At 36.7% G+C, this 19,674-nt stretch overlaps 4 protein-coding genes across 45 annotated transcripts; 3 read left to right on the forward strand and 1 right to left on the reverse strand.

Moving 5' to 3' along the window:
* The first annotated feature begins 1,250 nt into the window (after nt 1-1,250).
* On the forward strand, nt 1,251-9,789 carry LOC104716025 (ABC transporter F family member 3-like). Of its 42 annotated transcripts, none has more exons than XM_087464954.1 (25): nt 1,251-1,656; nt 2,989-3,208; nt 3,299-3,479; nt 3,587-3,710; nt 3,825-3,974; nt 4,414-4,542; nt 4,636-4,737; nt 4,820-4,966; nt 5,092-5,126; nt 5,208-5,254; nt 5,345-6,083; nt 6,179-6,432; nt 6,512-6,598; nt 6,905-6,961; nt 7,159-7,428; nt 7,514-7,587; nt 7,662-7,756; nt 7,859-7,972; nt 8,076-8,162; nt 8,290-8,321; nt 8,421-8,509; nt 8,583-8,739; nt 8,834-8,900; nt 8,999-9,087; nt 9,181-9,789. In XM_087464954.1, the coding sequence occupies exons 5-11, from the start codon at nt 3,831-3,833 to the stop codon at nt 5,365-5,367; spliced, it is 627 nt and encodes a 208-aa protein (XP_087321080.1). In that variant the 5' UTR covers nt 1,251-1,656; nt 2,989-3,208; nt 3,299-3,479; nt 3,587-3,710; nt 3,825-3,830; the 3' UTR covers nt 5,368-6,083; nt 6,179-6,432; nt 6,512-6,598; nt 6,905-6,961; nt 7,159-7,428; nt 7,514-7,587; nt 7,662-7,756; nt 7,859-7,972; nt 8,076-8,162; nt 8,290-8,321; nt 8,421-8,509; nt 8,583-8,739; nt 8,834-8,900; nt 8,999-9,087; nt 9,181-9,789. The 42 variants fall into 42 exon arrangements, with proteins under 42 accessions (XP_087321080.1, XP_087321079.1, XP_087321082.1 ...); XM_087464953.1 differs by having other exon boundaries at nt 8,644-8,739; XM_087464956.1 differs by having other exon boundaries at nt 7,673-7,756.
* Nucleotides 9,790-10,433: 644 nt separating this feature from the next.
* Nucleotides 10,434-11,235, reverse strand: LOC104714485 (uncharacterized). The gene is made up of 2 exons (XM_010431872.3): nt 11,104-11,235; nt 10,434-10,992 (listed from the first exon to the last, which is right to left on the reverse strand). Exons 1-2 carry the CDS (start codon nt 11,219-11,221, stop codon nt 10,634-10,636), a joined length of 477 nt encoding a protein of 158 aa, XP_010430174.2. The 5' UTR covers nt 11,222-11,235; the 3' UTR covers nt 10,434-10,633.
* A 409-nt stretch (nt 11,236-11,644) lies between these two features.
* On the forward strand, nt 11,645-15,413 carry LOC104716028 (putative G-type lectin S-receptor-like serine/threonine-protein kinase At1g61610). The gene is made up of 7 exons (XM_087464952.1): nt 11,645-13,441; nt 13,537-13,638; nt 13,716-13,924; nt 14,018-14,228; nt 14,323-14,560; nt 14,649-14,796; nt 14,896-15,413. The coding sequence occupies exons 1-7, from the start codon at nt 12,622-12,624 to the stop codon at nt 15,205-15,207; spliced, it is 2,040 nt and encodes a 679-aa protein (XP_087321078.1). The 5' UTR covers nt 11,645-12,621; the 3' UTR covers nt 15,208-15,413.
* Nucleotides 15,414-17,184: 1,771 nt separating this feature from the next.
* LOC104714486 (E3 ubiquitin-protein ligase CSU1) lies at nt 17,185-19,153 on the forward strand. Its single transcript, XM_010431873.3, has 2 exons — nt 17,185-17,625; nt 18,324-19,153. Exons 1-2 carry the CDS (start codon nt 17,387-17,389, stop codon nt 19,015-19,017), a joined length of 933 nt encoding a protein of 310 aa, XP_010430175.2. The 5' UTR covers nt 17,185-17,386; the 3' UTR covers nt 19,018-19,153.
* Nucleotides 19,154-19,674: the final 521 nt, after the last annotated feature.

Raw genomic sequence — 19,674 nt, forward strand, 5'->3', positions numbered from 1 at the left:
TGTTCTAATATGAATCACCAACTTGCTACTAACCTTTAGTTATATGGTCTAATGGACTTCTCATGAGATAGAAGTTTGTTCTATGGTTTACTTTTGTAGCTAACCATTATTGTGAATGTTGTAGTAGTTGTTTGTTTGTTTTTTTTTTTTTTTTTTTTAAATGATTTTTTTCCTTATAAGTAAATATGTATTTGATATTTTGATTGCTTAGAATATATATCTTAGTCAATTATGTTTTTTTTTTAAAAAATTGTCTAATCATTATTAAAGCTCTTTAGTTTTTACCCTAAAGCGCTTGACTGCTTGTATTATATTATTTTATGAACATTATAGTAAACTAGGGAATTGTAAATGTAAGAATCATTAAATGAGAATTTTAAAGTTTGAAGAATTACTATTGGTTAATAATTATGAATATAAATGATGCATTTATAATTAAAAACTAAATATTTTTCTTAATTTATGTGAAATTTTTTAAAAAACCATTCTTTCTGATATATAGAGAGTTTGATTTTCTAAGATTCTTGTGACTCTGATCTCATCTATCTATTTATAATTTTGTAAAATTATAAATCACACAAGATTTTAGTTTTTGCCCACCTCACTAATATTAGAATTGTTATCTTCAACCTCATATTTTCTTAACAAATATAATTCTCAAGTATAAATGTAAAAAAAAAAAAAAAACGATAAGGAACTTGGATAATTAATGCTCATAAAACTCACTAGATAAATCTCTTAGTTGGAAATTGCTTATTCATAGTTGTTCTAGCTTTAATCTTAGGTGCTTCTACTTTCCTGACTTCATAGCTGTAAGTCTGTTTTGTTTGTCTAACTCAGCTTTCTTTATCTTCTCCAACAATTCAGAGTCTATCTTTTTTCTTTGCTTTTGATTATACCTTGATATTAAGCTTGTGTTGTGATGAGAATTGTTAGTGATATAGAGAGAGTTTAATTTTCTAAAATTCTTATGACTGATCTCATCTATTTATTTATAATTATAAATCACTCAAGATTTTGGTTTTTGCCCACCTCACTAATATTAGAATTGTTGTCTAATTTAGCAAAAACTTCAACCAATATTAATGTAAAAAAAAAACTTTAAGAAAAACTTCAAAACTTGGATAATGCCCCTAAAACTCACATAAATCTCTTAGTTGGATAGTTACATATATATAATAAGATATATTATTTATAATTACAGATATTTTTCCTTTTCTTTTATATTTAACAAAAAGTGGTAAAAATTAGGAACCGTTAGATTAGATTCATATCGAACGGTAAATGCTGTGGTAATAGAACCGACTAACATGAAAGCAAAACACTGGAAAACTCAATTTCCCAATTTCTCCAGTCTGAAATTGAAAAACTAATCCGATCCTCTTCTCTTCAATCCAATTCAATCTTCCTCGCCAATATGCCTCAAAGACACTCGAAGAACAACAATGATCTTGCGTATTTCACTTACGACGAGAAGAAGAAGTTAGGTTATGGAACTCAGAGAGAGAGATTGGGGAAAGACTCGATTAAGCCTTTCGATGCTTGTTCTCTCTGCTTGAAGCCTTTCATCGATCCGATGTGTTGTCATAAAGGTCATGTCTTTTGCAAAGAGTGTATCCTCGAATGCTTCCTTGCTCAGAAGAAAGATATCCAAAGGTATAAACTTTTTGGAGTTCTCTTTTCAAAGTTTCGGACTTTAAGTTCCTGTTTTGATTATATGTGTTGTGATTGAGCTTGATTGAAGTTTCTAGATTTAGGATCTATAGATAGGGTTGTTGAATTCCTCATGTATCTGGTGTGAATTGGGACATTCTGGTGTTTAGATTTAGACATGGATTAGATCAAGTCTCTACTTGGTTATTTTTCGATTAGTCATTGTTTGAAAGGACGTCTTAAGCATTACCCTGATAACATGTTGTCGTCCTTCAAATATTTGCTTTTTAAGTTAATGCGTAAGTAGGGTTTGTATAGTAAGAGTTTAGACTTTAGACTATTGTGTATACCTTAAAGGTATAAACTTTGGATTTTAGTTCCTTTTTTGATTATATGTTGTGTATTTGTGAAAAAGAAATATGTTTTTCACTTTGGATTGTGAATGAGCTTGATTGAAGTTTCTAGCTTTAGGATCTATAGATAGGATTGTTGACTTCCTCATGTATCTGGTGTGAAGTGGGTCATTCAGGTGTTTAGATATCAATTTAGTCATCCTTTGAAAGGACGTCTTAAGCATTACCCTGATAACATGTTTTCGTCCTTTAAAGATCTGTTTTTTTAGTTAATGGCGTAAGTAGTATTGGTTTTGTAACTACTAGTCCCACTGTTGTTGAGAAGGAGAAGCTGATATTTTTAACTTGAGTTGTAATGCGGAAGCGACAATAAAAACCCTATGGAGTGATATCTAGTGTAATAATGTGAGAATTGATTTCGATGCTTTCATTTTGGGTTAAGTAAGTACGGGTCTCAGGGTTAGCCTACGGTTGTATTTGTTTACTTACACGTACCTCTAACCTGTAAGTAGGGTTTGTATAGTAAGAGTTTTAGACTTTAGACTATTGTGTATACCTTAAAGGTATAAACTTTTGGAGTTTTTTTCTTTCAAAGTTTCGAACTTTGAGTTCCTTTTTTGATTATATGTTGTGTATTTGTGAACAAAATATGTTTTCCACTTTGGATTGTGAATGAGCTTGATTGAAGTTTCTAGCCTTAGGATCTATAGATAGGATTGTTGAATTCCTCATGTATCTGGTGTGAAGTGGGTACTGGTTTTGTTACTAGTAGCCCCACTGTTATTGAGAAGGAGAAGCAGTTTTTTTTTAACTTGAGTTGTAACGCGGAAGCTACAATGCAAACCCTATGGAGTGTTAACTAATGTTATGTGAGTGGGAATTTAATTAAATCTGTGTTGAAATGGTTTCAAGAGTAGGTTTCGCTTTTTGAGATTGTCATATAAAAGAAATGCTTAGTTTTGTAACTGGTTGTGGTGTGTAGGTTTTGTAGCAAATTGTCGGATAAGTTTGGAAAGCATGGATTGGTGAAGCCTACACCAACTGTACGGAGTCTTACTATGCCTGTGCGGATGAACGATGGAATGGATGATGGTCCGGTTAAGAAGAAGGAAGCCAGAGCCTGTGGATGGGCCTTTGCTCACGGAACGTGACTTAGCTAAGATTGAGAGGAGAAAGAAAAAGGATGATCGCCAAAGAGAGAGGTATTCAATAATAATGACATATTCTAGTAGTTGACCTTCTGTTCGATTTTGTTTCTACTGTGAGATTTACTTGTTTCTTTGTTTTCGCAGCTACAATATCAACAGCATGTTGCTGAAATGGAAGCCGCTAAAGCAGGGATGCCTACTGTCAGTGTCAATCATGACACTGGTCCTATCAGAGACATTCATATGGATAACTTTAATGTTTCTGTTGGAGGCCGTGATCTCATTGTCGATGGATCTATCACCCTCTCTTTTGGACGCCATTACGGTGGGTTTTATTATTTATTCTAGCTCTCTTTTTAATCCAAGGAATAGACGGGAAGATAAATCTAGCTTACATAGGGGAACTTGTTCTCTTTTTGTATTACTCTACAGGCCTTGTAGCATGTCGAACAAGAAGTGGTTGGTGACAAGACGACAGCTTTACAATGCCTTCTTAACACTGATGTTGAAAGAACCAAGCTGTTAGGAAGAAGAGATTCATATACTCGCAAAGCAGGTTAGATCAAGCTTGTTTACTAATTAGTATTACCATTTCCTCATTCAGGTGTTTTCTCTTTTCCTATCATCCGTCTTTGCTGGTAATGTTGACTCTTGTTTTTGTTATCTGAAGAGAGAAATGGAAGAACCCACAGCTAAGGATGGAATGCCTAAAGACACAATTGAAGGACATCTATGTCTCAAAGGCTTGAAGAAATATACAAAAAGACTTGATGCAATTTATGCTTATACTGCTGAGGCTCGGGCAGCTAGTCTCCTTGCTGTAAGTTGCTCTTTACCATTATAAATTTTCTGCAGCCCTTTAGAGTTTTTCGTTTGGTAGCATAGATAGAAACAAGAGGGTATGCATATCTGGATGCAAGTCCTTTAGAGTTTTTCGTTTGGCAGCATTGATAGAAACAAGAGGGTATGCATATCTGGATGCAAGTCCTTTAGAGTTTTTCGTTTGGCAGCATAGATAGAAACAAGATGGTATGCATATCTGGATGCAATTCCTTTAGAGTTTTTCGTTTGGTAGCATAGATAGAAACAAGAGGGTATGCATATCTGGATGCAAGTCGTGACCCATCACCTCATAATGCATATAAATTGCTAGATTTTTGTGCCATCTTCTGTTGACATCTTTGCTTGTGCTTTTGTTGCCTTCAACTTCTGAGTACTGTTAGCTAACTTGCAGATGTTGCTCTCCACGTCATTTTCAGGGTCTAAGTTTCACTCCAGAAATGCAGAAGAAAGCTACGAATACTTTTTCAGGAGGATGGAGAATGCGAATTGCACTTGCTCGTGCTCTATTCATAGAGCCTGATTTGTTGTTGCTTGATGAACCTACGGTGTGTTTTCTTTATAAAGTTTCCTTCCCTTCTTGGATCAATCTATCCTTCATATTTGAAGGGTTCTGAGATAATTTTCCTCTCTCTTGGTAGAACCATCTTGATCTCCATGCTGTCTTATGGTTAGAAACATATCTAACCAAGTGGCCAAAAACATTTATAGTCGTTTCCCATGCTAGGGAATTCTTGAACACGGTACTTTTTCTCTATTGATCTCCATACTGTTATTATTTCTCCAATATCTCTGGACATGCTTAATACTTGTTTTTGGCTACAGGTGGTCACGGACATCATCCATTTGCAGAACCAAAAACTAAGTACCTATAAGGGAAAGTATGATATTTTCGAAAGAACACGGGAAGAACAAGTGAAAAATCAGCAAAAAGCTTTTGAATCAAGTGAACGATCACGGTCTCATATGCAGGTTTCTTTTCTATTTCTGAAAAATGAAGTCATGAATTTCTGTTTTCAACTCGTTTCTAGTTTGTTTAACAGTATTCCAACATGGGGATTTCAGTTTGATGCTTGATATCTTGTTTTCTGCTACAGGCGTTCCTTGATAAAGTCCGTTACAATGCAAACAGGTGTCAACAGTGACAACTATTTATGTGATTAAATTTTTGGGCCATCAGCGGTGCTCTAATATTATTGTGTCCATGATTCAGGCATTGGACCGATTGGCTCATGTGGATCAAGTTATTAATGATTCTGAGTAAGGAACCCATCTTATATATATACTAAATCACTTTCAGTTGAAATTAGGAATCATGCTATACTCTGATATTGGATAAAATTGCTGCAGTAGGATACTCTGATATTGGGTAGCTTTGTTAGAGAAGAGGCTAGTTCGGCTGATGACAGGACTGTAGATGCGAATGAAAACCGGAGGAGATCATTTGTGTGACATGATCCAAACTCAGAAGAAGCAAGGTTTTACATCAACTGAGGAGGAGGAGGAGGAGGATGTGCCATCTGCAAGCGTACTAGAGCTCGCTATTCGCTTGCCAGTTTCACCCTTGATGATCTTGAGGCTTTTCTCCAGGAGACCGATGATGAGGATGATATTCCTAATGTCGATGATGAGGAAGAATACCGCAAGTTTCTCGCTCTGCTGTTTTACATAGTGGCGATATTACTGAGGTTCCCTTGGCACAGGGTGGAACTAACTAATGATGATGATGATGAGGATACACGATTTAGACTTCGAGATTGAACTTGAGGAAGCTCTGGAGACTGATGACGAGGATATTTTACCGGAAAAGGTCACCGCAGTTGACAACAAGAAAAGCACTAAGCGACGAATGGCTTCAGTCACGCCCAAATGGGAGAACTGCATTGTTTGATTCATGATCATCTTCAACTTCTTATCCAAGTGTACTCTCTCTTTGTGCACTTGATCATTCACGCCAGCACATTGGAACCCTAGTCCAAAGACTTCTATCTGAGATGCTCAAACAACACCAAGGATATATTTCGCGCCCAAGTCATCCTCTTGTCACTGCGATCTAGCTGGAAGATATCTAGTTGATAGTTTCTGATAGGTATGTTATTTTGGTTAAAAATTCGGGTGCTATAATCTCTATGTATTCTTATCTGTTTACGCAATATAATTCTTTTGATTATTGAACCATTGTAGCTGTTCAAGACTATCGACGGTCTCAAGTGGAATCCGGTTTGGATGCTTCATCTCAAAGAGTGCCATTATTTACACTTCCTCACCAAGAAGTTGTAAACAGTCCTCTTTCATTCCCTAGTTCAAGTAAGCCGCCGTCAGGTCGGCAGCAATCTAAGAAGACGTTAGCTGCTACTCTTGTTGAGTCAGCCCAGAAGCAATCTGTGTTGCCTTGGTCCTCGCCAAGTTAGCTAAAAGATTTTTTGCCGTTTTTCAAAGTAAGTTACTTTCCTTTTTTTTCTTTGTCCAGTCTGCTAGTGTAGTCAAAAATTTATTCCGTGTGCTGTTTGAACGCAGATTACTGGCTTTTGGAATAATGGAATATAACTCAGACTGGAAGACAACAAAAAGCAGCGCTTTCTTTCATGTAAAGGCGAGCATCAGGTAATCATCACTGAACTTTTGCAGAATTAGGATTGGTTTTTGGGTTACGAAGTTATCTGTTGGTATTTTCATTAGGTCGCTCTCATTAGCTTAGTTCTCATAAGTGCTATTCTGACCACAACCTTTAAAGTATTTAGATAAACATATGAAGATACAAAAACTTCACCTCGACACAATTCCGGTTGCAAATGATCTAGTTCTGTCATTCTTCTACTTTCATGTCCATGTGTTTATCAGCCTGGCTGGTGATCAAGAAATAAAAGGCTTTTTGTCTCTTTTAATACGTTCGACTTGTATTTGTTTCAGATTTATGTCAGGCAAAAAAACCGGAGATCATCTAAAGCCCCAGAGAATCCAATTAAGGTCTGTTATATGCTTGATTTTGTTTCTCACCTTTTTATTTGTATACTTATCTGTCTGCCTATCGGCTCCATAAATTCAGTAGCCTGAACTTGTTTGTTAACAAATAAGCACTGTGAAACCTCTACATATTTATGAGTTCTATCATGCACATAAAAGAAATCTGACTACAAAAACTCATTGGCATACCCTACATGAAGGTCTTTTAGCAGATTGGAGGCCTGGCATGCCAACTATCTTTTATTAGGCACCTATGCACTCCTTTGACAAGGCAAAGGATGTTCCCGTTGATCGACATGAGTCAATACAAACATGTACCGTTGAAGGATCTACAAAACCTGATCTTTGTGGCGCCCAAATTCTGACATGTACGCAGAGGCTTGCACCTTCTTTCGTTCCTCTGTACCACCACACATCTGGTACAGTACCCGGCGCCTCAGGAGCATTGACAACTATGCAACAGAAGTGTTGTGAGACTAGCCCCTGATTTACCTCCCGTTAACCTTCCATCTTCTGATCATATAGTGACCGGTTTTTTTTAACCTTCTTATATAGATTCGTCGAAGAATACCGGATTTTAGGCCTACAAAAGTGCTGGATTTTGGTGCTGGCACTGGTTCAGGTCTCTGGTGAGGAGATAGATACTTCCCTATTAGTTATGATACTTTTTATTCCGTTCTTGATTCGTTTTAACATCTTGTAGGGCGGTTCAAGAGGTTTGGCCAATGTCTGTGGAGAGAGTAAACATAGTGGAACCATCTCAGTCAATGCAGCGTGCAGGACGGAACTTGATTCAGGGTAATTCACTTTGTTAGCGTCTTACAGAGCTATTTGTACTAACAGTAACTGCATTGTTTGGGTTCTGATCTTACCATTATTGTGAATATGAACGGCCTCAAGGATTTGCCTCTGATCCATGGGTATACTAGCCTACTAGCGCTTAGTAAAGAGATCAACAAACTGTGTAAAGAGATCAACGAAAAGTCCCAGAGGAAACACGATCTTGTTATTGCTGTGGGTTATTTCCTTTATTCAGTCGCATCAGCTGTGATTCTTCTTTACAAATTTGTTTTTCTTACTGAGTAAATTTCCTTATGTTTTCCTGTGGGTGGTTAAGTCCTATGTGTTAGGAGGGGAGATACCATCTCTCAAAGACAGGATTACTGTGGTTCGCCAGCTCTGGGACCTTACAGATGATCTCTTGGTACGGTTTTTGAGTTTATTCATCCTTCAGTCTCCTCAGTAACTTTGTTTGTACTAGAACATGTACTTCGTGTGCTCTTGCATTTTGATTTGTTACTAACTCTTCTCGTAAATTGTGGTTGAACCAGGAACGTCACATATACTGTGGATGGAGAAGAGGGTAATTTCATTTGCATACACATTTATAATGAGCTGTCTCTGTTGTCAAAAGTTACTTATCCCTCTTCTGCTTATTTTCAATGTATTCATTTTTTCTTAGAAACTGCGTAAACTGGAAAATAAAATGAAGAAAGCTGGAGCTGAGAAGGCAGTGCTCGATCTCAAATCTGGTGCGCATATTGTTGCTCAGTAAGTGTCAATATCCCTCCTGAAAAACTCTCCTCCATCTGTCAAACGCTAAGTCAAGAACTTGATGTTACAGTTTTTATGAAAACGATTACATGAATGTATTGTAACACAAAAGGAGGGGGTTGCAAATGCAGTGCCCTCATGATGGAAAGTGCCCGCTGGAAAACATTGGAAAGTACTGCCATTTTGTTCAGCGGTTGCAGAGAAATTCATCTCAGCGTTCCTACAAGGTTCCAATGCTTAATCTTGTCTTCAGCAAATATATAGATTTTAGTCAGCTCTATGCTTGCAGATGACTCCAGATCCTTACATTTACCTTTGCAGCGTACAAAAGGTGTCCCCCTACGCGGGTTCGAGGATGAGAAGTTTTCAGGAGAAGTCAGCCCCCACGGTTGGTACTTTTTGTGATGTTTGAGAGTTGTGACTTTTTGTGACTTTTAGAGGAATGTTGTTAAGAATAGAGTTTTTTTGGTTATGACCTCTATTTAGGGAGTTGTGGCCTCTTGATGGTATGAAGTTGGAGACATTAAAGGAGAGACGCGCAAATAAGAAACCTGAGGATCTAGAGATTGACTATGGTAAGTGTGTTGGCTAACCTATGAAAACCATGCGCACATCTAGCTTTTGATCTGACTCTTCTAAGTTTTATGCCCATTCGATATTGTGTGCAGAGGACTTTATCAAATAACAGGTGGTTGAAGTGCCTTACATTGACCCAAGAGCATATGACTCTGACACCACATGGATGAGGAGGAAGAACAAGAAGACGGTACTGATGAGGATGTGGAAGAGACAATTGAAGAGGAAGAGGGGAGTGAGAGAGCGAGTGTGGGAGGCGGATGGGGAAGAATCATTTTCGCGCAAAGGGAAACAAGTGACGTTGGATATGTGTGTGCCAACCAAAGAGGACGGTTCAGAGGGGGCGTTTGAAAGGAGAGTGGTAACAAAAAGCAAGAACCCGGACCTTCATTTGCAAGCCAAGAAGTCCTTTTGGGGAGACTTATGGCCTCTCACGACTCAACAAGAAAGTGGGAAAGAGAAAGCAAGTAGATGCTGAGTGGTGTCGCCCAGATCAAGACCAGAAATGGGGAGCCTGGCCTTAGCTATATATAGCCTTAGCGTAAGTGTTTAGGATTCATCATCATCCATGTACAATTCTGAGTTGGGCAAGTGGTAAAATAATTTTCCATGGAGAGACACTGAAGATCTGTAGTTACAATTATAATGATTTTGGAGAAACAGTAATAACACTTTCTGGCCTAGGGCACAAGAACACATAATCACACCGTCCTTCTAATTGCCAATAACGTTTTCTATTGTGTAATGTGTATACATATTTTACTTCCAAGTAACAACAAATAAAAGCAAGAACCCGGGCCTTCATTTGCAAGCCAAGAAGTCCTTTTGGGGAGACTTATGGCCTCTCACGACTCAACAAGAAAGTGGGAAAGAGAGATACTGCAGGCAGCAAAGAGTAGTAAACGTAAGAGGATGTGCACAAACAAATTAAAAGACTACATATATAAATGCAAGGAAAGAGTTTGAAAAGATATATAATGCAGAGGCGTCAACGATATTAGTGAAGATATCAGGAGGTAACACAACGCAACGCAAGTTGAGTCCTCAAAAAACTTGTTGTTGTCTTCTTTCCAGTTATGTCAGTATTGATCTTCAAGGGCTCAATCACAGAGTGTTGGTTCATGGCAAAGTAAACACCAGAATCAACCTCTCGGCTACTTGATACTTGTTGTCTGTTCTATATATGTTGCTCGGATATACTCCAAACTCGGACAACACAGTCTTCACCAGCGCTTGCAATGTATTTCTCATCTTAATTTAAGATGGAGCCATCATGCATGCGAACTAAGATCTCTCTCTCTCTCTCTCTCTTAGTTATATTTGATTGATAATAGAAATAAGCTTGTAAACATCCGAACTAAACGTAACACCAAAAATCTCAAAACAGAACAAAATCCCTAAAAGATAGTTGGAAACAGATAATCTCAAAATAGAGCAAGTCTTATAATTAAACAAACAGAATCCCAAAAAGATAGATAGTTTTCGAACCGAACAAAGACTTAGAGCAACTGACGGTAACAAGAGCTTATCTTAGCCTCTTCAATTTCATTCACCGTGTTGATTCTTGAGTTTCCTGATTTCTGTCCTGACAGTGCTTATCCGAGTCTTGATTATTGCCACAGTCTCAAGTTTCTTCTCATCTTCTTTAAAATCTTCTGAAGCCCTTTTTACGAAATCATTCACAGTCACTCTCATTTTTTGCAAGCCAGCCATATATGCAACTTTTTCTTCACCCCGAACGGCCTCCATTAATGTAGTGTGGAGTCTTAAAAGCTCAAATTGCAGCCGCAAAAATGTTTCCAAATCTTCCTTTATGGTGACAGGCGGTGAAACTTCCCTTTGTTGTGGATCCATCGCTTTTTCAGCTCTCTTTTTCTCTTCATCACAAGGCTGAGATGCTTCAGCTATAGTTGTAAGTAAATAGAAGCGGTTAGACAGACAAAACTAACTAAAGAACACAGAACAAATCAGTGAAACTTCTATTTACAAGAATTCCTAGAAATCAGAAAACTTACTTGCAATTGTCAACTCCTGAGCAGCTGCCTGAAGAGTTGAAACTTCCCTTTGCTGCGGATTCATCGATTCAGCTCTCTTTTTCTCTTCAAGTGAAACTTCCCTTTGATGCGGATCCATCGCTTCAGCTCTCTTTTTCTATTCTGTTGTAGTTGAATTACGGTTTTATAGACCTCGTTCCTGTTGAAGTAAAAACAAATTTTACTTTTCCTTCTCTCTTTGTAACATATTTTACTTAATTCTTTTTTCCTTTTTTGTTTTCTTTCTAATATTTCCCTTTCTATATTCTTATTATTTGACCCTTTCTTTTAACTTATATATATACCAACACGAAGATTTTTTGCCTTTTTGGTGATGACGTTAGGAGAGACTAGTATCTATCTTATTTTCTTATATGGAAGTTTTGCATATGAAAATATATATGGGATATTTATTGAAATAGGACTTTACTGGCCCAAATCTTTCAGATTAGGAAATAGGAACTATTGTCCAGATTCTCGATTTTAGGTGCTTTTGGGTGATAGGAGAATGATAGTTATGCCCTTTTTTTTTTTTTTTTTTTTTGAAAGAGATGATAGTTATGCCCTTGCTCTCTCAATCTTCTTCTTCGTTTCTTTCCTCACCCGACAGCCACCATTGGTTTTTTTTTTTTGTTTTTTTTGTCGAATCCGAAGCTTCATCTCTAGATCAAAACCATCAACACCATTTAGGGTCTGGGAACATCAGGTAGAGGAGGAGACTGAGGAAGAGTAGGCGACAGATAGTTCTCATGAAAGATTTTGTAGAGGAGGAAGAGATCGAAATTAGGTGTGGCCAAGAAAAATGAGAAAAATTAGGTTTTGTTCTAAGGAGGAAGAGCATAATTATGACGATTATAAGTGTATCTTTCTTTTTAAAGAAGAAAAAAATAAAGTGGTCGTTAATTGGTAGGAAATTTATAGCCGTATACCGACGTTTAAATCGGTCGCACATAGTCATTTTTTTTTTCTATTTTTTTTTTTTAAATCGTGGTTTAAAGATCTCAAAAGTATGGCAGGATTTTACTACAGAATCCTTACTTTGGTGATGAACCTTTTGATGTTGTTTACTTTCAACTATGTAGCATCGTATCTTGCTCCACAAGCAACTCAATCACCAGAAACCAGACGATACGAGACGGAGACTCACTAGTCAGCAATGATGGAAGCTTCGAGGCTGGATTCTTTAGTCCCAAAAATTCAACCGTAAGGTACGTTGGAATATGGTACAAGAACATCGAGCCTCAAACAGTTGTCTGGGTCGCGAATCGTGAGAAGCCATTGTTGGATCACAACGGAGCTTTGAAGATCGCAGATGACGGGAACTTGGTGGTCGTGAATGGTCAAAACGCAGCAGTTTGGTCCACAAGTGCTAAGCCCGAGTCAAACAACACCGTTGCTGCTCTGTTGAGAACAGGGGATTTGGTTCTGTCTTCAGATTCAGACAGAAACAAATGATATTGGGAGAGTTTTGACAATCCAACAGATACTTTCTTGCCGAGTATGAGGGTTCGGGTGGATCCTTCACTGGGAGAAAACCGCGGTTTTGTCCCATGGAAATCCGAAAATGATCCTTCACCAGGAAGGTATTCGATGGGGATTGATCCTAATGGAGCACCAGAGATTGTGATTTGGGAAGGGGAGAAGAGGAAATGGCGTAGCGGACCGTGGAACTCGGCTATATTTACCGGTATACCGGATATGCACCGAGTCACAAACTATATTAGAGGGTTTAAGCTCTCTCCTCCTGATCGAGATGGTATCGTGTATTTCACTTATGTTACCATAAACAGTTCTGATTTCTTGAGGTTTCGGATTAGGTTTGATGGCGTACAAGAGCAGTTTAGATGGAATAAGGATGCCAAGAACTGGACTTTGCTTCAAAAGAAACCGGACACGGAATGCGAGAACTATAACCGTTGCGGTAATTACAGTGTATGTGATGACAGCAAAGAGTTTGATTCTGGTAATTGCAGCTGCATTGATGGGTTTGAGCCGGTTTATTGGGATCAATGGAACAACATGAATTTTTCCGGTGGCTGCAAGAGAAGAGTTGCATTGAACTGTAGTCAGAGTTTGGTTGCGGATAAAAGAGATGGTTTTAAGGTACTGAAGGGAATGAAGTTGCCTGATTTTGGATCAGTTGTTCCACTTAACAGCTTAGTAACTTGTAAAGATGTATGCGTGAGGGACTGCTCGTGTAATGCTTATGCGGTTGTAGGAGGGATCGGATGTATGATTTGGAACCGTGAGTTGATCGATATAGAGAGTTTTAAGCTTGGTGGAAACTATATCAATATCCGGCTGGCAGCTTCTGAACTAGGTTTGTAAAAATGTCTAAACTCTCAGATAACATTTTGAAAGATTTAAACATGACTTCCTGAATTATTTTTTTGGTTTCTTTTGTTGTGTATACAGGAGGTGGAACGGAGAAATCGAAAATTTGGATAATGATTGTCAGTGTTATAGGTGCATTCTTGCTAGGATTATGCATTTGGATCTTATGGAAAAGGTTTAAAGGTAACACCTCTACTCGCACATAGTCTTGTTTTAAAAAAATTAACTGCTAAGACGGTCAAATATTTTATGATCTGTAGCTTTCTTGTGGAAGAAGAAAGATCTTCCAGTTTCCGATACCAGAGATAACTCGGTTAACTTCAAAAGCTCACCGATCAGTGTTCTAGTAGGGGATCAAGTTGACACACCGGATTTGCCAATATTCAGTTTCGACAGCGTAGCCTCAGCAACAAGAGATTTTGCTGAAGAAAACAAACTTGGACAGGGCGGATTCGGTACTGTATATAAGGTGAAACAAACGAAAATGTCCTGAAAATAATGTTGAATAATAAAATTTTGCTATGTAAAAAAGAACTTCTGTGTTGTATATATGTTTGTACAGGGGAACTTTTCAGAAGGAAGAGAGATTGCGGTGAAGAGACTATCAGGGAAATCTAAGCAAGGACTAGAGGAATTCAAGAACGAGATCTTACTAATCGCGAAACTCCAGCATCGGAATCTTGTTAGATTACTAGGATGTTGCATTGAAGACAACGAGAAGATGCTTCTCTATGAATACATGCCAAACAAGAGTTTAGATCGCTTCCTTTTTGGTATGTTTTTTTTTTTTTTTTGCTAAACAATGTCAATAAAAATGTTATGAAACTTTTGTGGATTTGAGTATATGATATCGATGTCTCTGGACAGATGAGAGTAAACGAGGAAGTTTGGACTGGAGAAAACGATGGGAGATCATTGGAGGAATTGCTAGAGGATTGCTTTACTTGCATAGAGACTCAAGACTAAAGATCATTCACCGTGACCTAAAAGCTAGCAATATCTTGCTAGACACGGAAATGAATCCAAAGATTTCGGATTTCGGTATGGCTAGGATCTTTAACTACCGACAAGACCATGCCAACACGATCCGAGTCGTCGGCACATAGTAACTAAACAAACATCTTTATCTTCGTTAATCAACATAAAACTGTATTAATTTCTAATATTTTTTTTTTAATGTTCAAAATGTGAAGTGGTTATATGGCTCCGGAGTATGCAATGGAGGGGATCTTTTCAGAGAAATCTGATGTGTATAGCTTTGGAGTGTTGATATTGGAGATTGTGAGTGGAAGAAAAAACATTAGCTTTCGAGGATCTGAACATGGAAGTCTCATCGGTTATGTAAGTTTCTATTCTTTTCAGGTTTAGTTTATAGTTCGGTTTGGTTCGCTTAGAAATTTTTTTTGGTTACTAAATGTTCTAAACGGAAAACAAAATCAGGCGTGGTATTTATGGAGCCAAGGAAAGACAAGAGAGATGATAGATCCAACTGTGGAGGACAGTCGAGACGTAGCGGAAGCGATGAGATGCATTCACGTGGGGATGTTGTGTACACAAGACTCAGTCATCCACAGACCAAACATGGGTTCGGTATTGTTGATGTTGGAGAGTCGAACAGGTCAACTTCCACGTCCGAGACAGCCTACCTTCCATTCGTTCTTGTACTCCGGTGAGATTGATGAACTAAACTTGGATGGTCAAGATGTTGCCACGGTCAACGATGTTACTTTCACCACAATTGTTGGTAGATGACTCTCATTGACCATATATTAGTCTTCCCCTACGCACCTTTGACTATTCGTCGTGTTTTCCCCATAGATTTCAACTTTTGTACATAATTAAAAATGTTTGTTTGTTAAAAATAGTCATTTTTAATGTAATTGGATCTCCTCAATGTAATTGGATATGTACATTGAGGAGAAATATTTTTTAAAAAAAAAAACAACAACTCGGATTTGTAACACTTGTTGTTCTTTTTGTTTGGGTCAACTACATACTGATTAGTGAAAGAAAAAGCGTTGTTGTTCGAACATAAATTGGAGATGTTGGATTAACATCTAAAAGGAGGACTTGGTCGTTGAAGATTTGAGAGTATCCAAGTAATGGAAAGACTAGTGCAAGTCTTTTTGTTATATGTATGAAGTTATTTGAGAGTATCCATGGTAATGAAGTTATTTTACCTTCAAATTACTTTTACATTAATGTTCTAATATGAATCACCAACTTGCTACTAACCTTTAGTTATATGATCTAATGGACTTCTCATGACATATTATCTTGGGTTTTTATGATGCATGTAATAGAAGTTTGTTCTATGGTTTACTTTTGTAGCTAACCATTATTGTGAATGTTCTAGTAGTTGTTTGTTTTTTTTTTAATGATTTTTTTCTTATAAGTAATATGTATTTGATATTTTGATTGCTTAGAATATGTATCTTAGTCAATTATAATTTTTTTTTAAATTGTCTAATCATTGAAGCTCTTTAGTTTTTTTTTAACGACGATTTGAAGCTCTTTAGTTTTTACCCTAAAGCGCTTGACCGCTTGTATTGTATTATTCTATGAACATTATAGTAAACTAGGAAATTGTAAATGTAATAATCATTAAATGAGAATTTTAAAGTTTGATGAATTACTATTGGTTAATAGTTATGAAAAAATGTTATAATAAATAAATGATGCATTTATAATTAAACACTAAATATTTTTCTTAATTTATGTGAAAATTCTTAAAAAACGATTCTTTGTGATATAGAGAGAGTTTAATTTTCTAATATTCTTATGACTGATCTCATCTATTTATTTATAATTTTATAAAATTATAAATCACGCAAGATTTTGGTTTTTTCCCACCTCACTAATATTAGAATTGTTTTTGATTTAGCTGAAGCTTCAATCTCATTTTTTCTTAAAAAAAAACTCTAAGGAAATCTTCAAAACTTGGATAATACCCCTAAAACTCACCAGATAAATCTCTTAGTTGGATCGTTACACTGATGAATTGCTTCTTCATCTCTCCCCAAAATGTTGTTCATTAGACAAGCAGTGAGTGAAACAAGACAGTTAAACCACAATAATCCTTGAAGATTTATAAGTTGATTACACTATTTGAGATGGTTGTTGGCTAAATGGTCATTGGGGAATTTTTTACTTCATTATGACCAACTAATGCATAGAGTAATGGCTGACCAGTCCAATGGTGGCTCTTTTGTCTCTGGATCTGGATCTGAGTGCAGAGTCTTCTCATTCTCCTTAATCACCGACTTAACCTCTAACTTGACATTTTCCAGGTTCTGAGACACATCTCGAAATTGCCGTGTAAGTTTATGCATTTATAGTTAAATATTAAATGTTTTTCTTAATTTATGTGAAAATTATTTAAAAACCATTTTTTATGATATAGAGAGAGTTTAATTTTCTAAGATTCTTAGGACTGATCTCATCTATTTATTTATAATTCTAAGATTTTGGTTTTTGCCCACCTCACTAATATTAGAATTGTTGTATGATTTAAATGAAACTTCAAACCTCATATTTTCGTAACAAATATAATTCTCAAGTATTGGTGTAAAAAAAAAAACTTTAAGGAAAACTTCAAAACTTGGATAATGTCCCTAAAACTCACATAAATCTCTTAGTTGGATCGCTACATATATAGATATATTATTTATAATTACAAATATTTTATTTTCTTTTATATTTAACAAAAAGTGGTAATAATTAGGAATCGTTAGATTAGATTCATATCGGACGGTATATGCTGTGGTAAAAGAACCGACTAACATGAGAGCGAAACACTGGAAAACTCAATTTCCCAATTTCTCCAATCTGAAATTAGAAAAAAGACAAATCCTTTACCAATAGATCTCTCTAGGGTTTCTTCAGATTCCGATCCTCTTCTCTTCAACCCAATTCAATCTTCCTCGCCAATATGCCGCAAAGACACTCGAAGAACAACAATGATCTTGCTTATTTCACTTACGACGAGAAGAAGAAGTTAGGGTATGGAACTCAGAGAGAGAGATTGGGTAAAGACTCGATTAAGCCTTTCGATGCTTGTTCTCTCTGCTTGAAGCCTTTCATCGATCCGATGTGTTGTCATAAAGGTCATGTCTTTTGCAAAGAGTGTATCCTCGAATGCTTCCTTGCTCAGAAGAAAGATATCCAAAGGTATAAACTTTTTGGAGTTCTCTTTTCAAAGTTTCGAACTTTAAGTTCCTTTTTTGATTATATGTGTTGTGATTGAGCTTGATTGAAGTTTCTAGCTTTAGGATATATAGATAGGGTTGTTGAATTCCTCACGTATCTGGTGTGAATTGGGACATTCTGGTGTTTAGATTAAGACATGGATTAGATCAAGTCTCTACTTGGTTATTTTTCGATTTGATTGATACCAGTTTAGTCATTGTTTGAAAGGACGTCTGAAGCATTACCCTGATAACATGTTGTCGTCCTTCAAAGATTTGCTTTTTAAGTTAATGCGTAAGTAGGGTTTGTATAGTAAGAGTTAGACTTTTGAGTGTACCGTAAGGAGTACTGGTTTTGTTACTACTAGCCCCACTGTTATTGAGAAGGAGAAGCTGATATTTTTAAAAACCCTATGGAGTGATATCTAATGTAATGTGAGGTTTGATTTTGATGCTTTCATTTTGGGTTAAGTAAGTACGGGTCTCAGGGTTAGCCTACGGTTGTATTTGTTTGAGCTTGTATATAAATAGAGATTGGAGTAGAAACTGTTGGAGCCGACTTTCCTAACTTGTTACGACCTGTTGGGACTTTGAAGAGAGCTTTTTTTGAATATTGTTGTGTCTGATTTAGCTTCGCTCTGTATGTTAAGATACTGATCTGTGGTACTAATATGTCTGTAGGAGGGTTGCTGCACATACTTCTCAAAAGAAGCAAGACAAGGACGAAGAAGAAGAGAGGCTAATGTTACAAAAGGCGAGAGAGCTTGACGATTTTGATCAGCAGAACCATAGTGCAATGCCTCGAAACAGTGAAAAGAACCACAACCAAGACAAGAGTGGTTTTCATGGGGCAAACAGTGTGAAGACAACTTCCTTTGAAGAAGAAGCGCTTAGGACGATGAAAGCCTTCTGGCTCCCATCAGCTACACCAGCAGCTTCAGTCAGAGTAGATGCTCCAGAAACTCACACGGTCTGTCCAGAGGGCAAAGAGAAACTCAAGCTTAAGAACCTCTTTGCAATTCGTTTCACAGAAGACAACAGCGAAGAGGAAGAGAACAAGACGAAATCAGCATCCTCAAGCTCTTATGACAAAGCCTACATTTGCCCCAGCTGCAAAGTCACTCTCACCAACACAATGTCTCTTGTGGCACTCAGCTCATGCGGGCATGTTTTCTGCAAAAAGTGTGGTGAAAAGTTCATGCCTGTGGACAAAGTATGTCTTGTGTGTGACAAACCTTGCAAGGACAGGAACTTGGTTGGGCTAAAGAAAGGAGGCACTGGCTTTGCTGAGCACGATGATCATCTTGAGGCTAAGGAGTACAAGCATTTGGGTAGCGGCTCTGGTTTGGGGCTTGTGAGGCCGGTTAAGACATGATGAAACCGTATCGGATGTTGAGTTTCAAATTTTCAATTGCAGAAAATATCCTTGATTCTGTATCAAAATACTGATGTTTTAGGATTTTATTTTGTATGATTTTCTGAGAGTATTTAATGCATTTTTATTTTGAAAATCAAATAACTATTTAATGATTTTGCTTTTACAATACATAATTTATTAAATGTATACATACAAAATCAAATAACTATTTAATGATTTTGCTTTTACACTTGCATGTTCTAAAATATTTCAAATACATGTTCTATCAAACACGTATATAAACAAACATTACAGAATAAAATAATATACAAAAATTAATAAGTAATAAAATTACCAGAATTCATATGATGATCATTTTCTTGTTCGTGTTCTATGGCTGAACTTTGATTCAAATCAAATAAAATTCTCTTTCATTATTTTGAGGTGGTAAATTTAGATTAAAACTATAGAATAAGCATAAGTTTAATTTAAATGTTTTTGAAGAATAGTATTGTGTAGAAGAAATGTTAAAAGACCCTAAACATAATTATGAATCATTTAATATATTAGTGGTTACAATTATTGGAAAAAGTCAAATGGCATAAAAAAAAAAACACATATACGAAGAGTACATCATTTATTAGGATGAGTTAACAACAATTCACCATTAATTGT

This window comes from Camelina sativa, chromosome 9 (genome assembly GCF_030686135.1).
Source record: "Camelina sativa cultivar CO46 ecotype springtype chromosome 9, ASM3068613v1".
Classification (NCBI taxonomy): domain Eukaryota; kingdom Viridiplantae; phylum Streptophyta; class Magnoliopsida; order Brassicales; family Brassicaceae; genus Camelina; species Camelina sativa.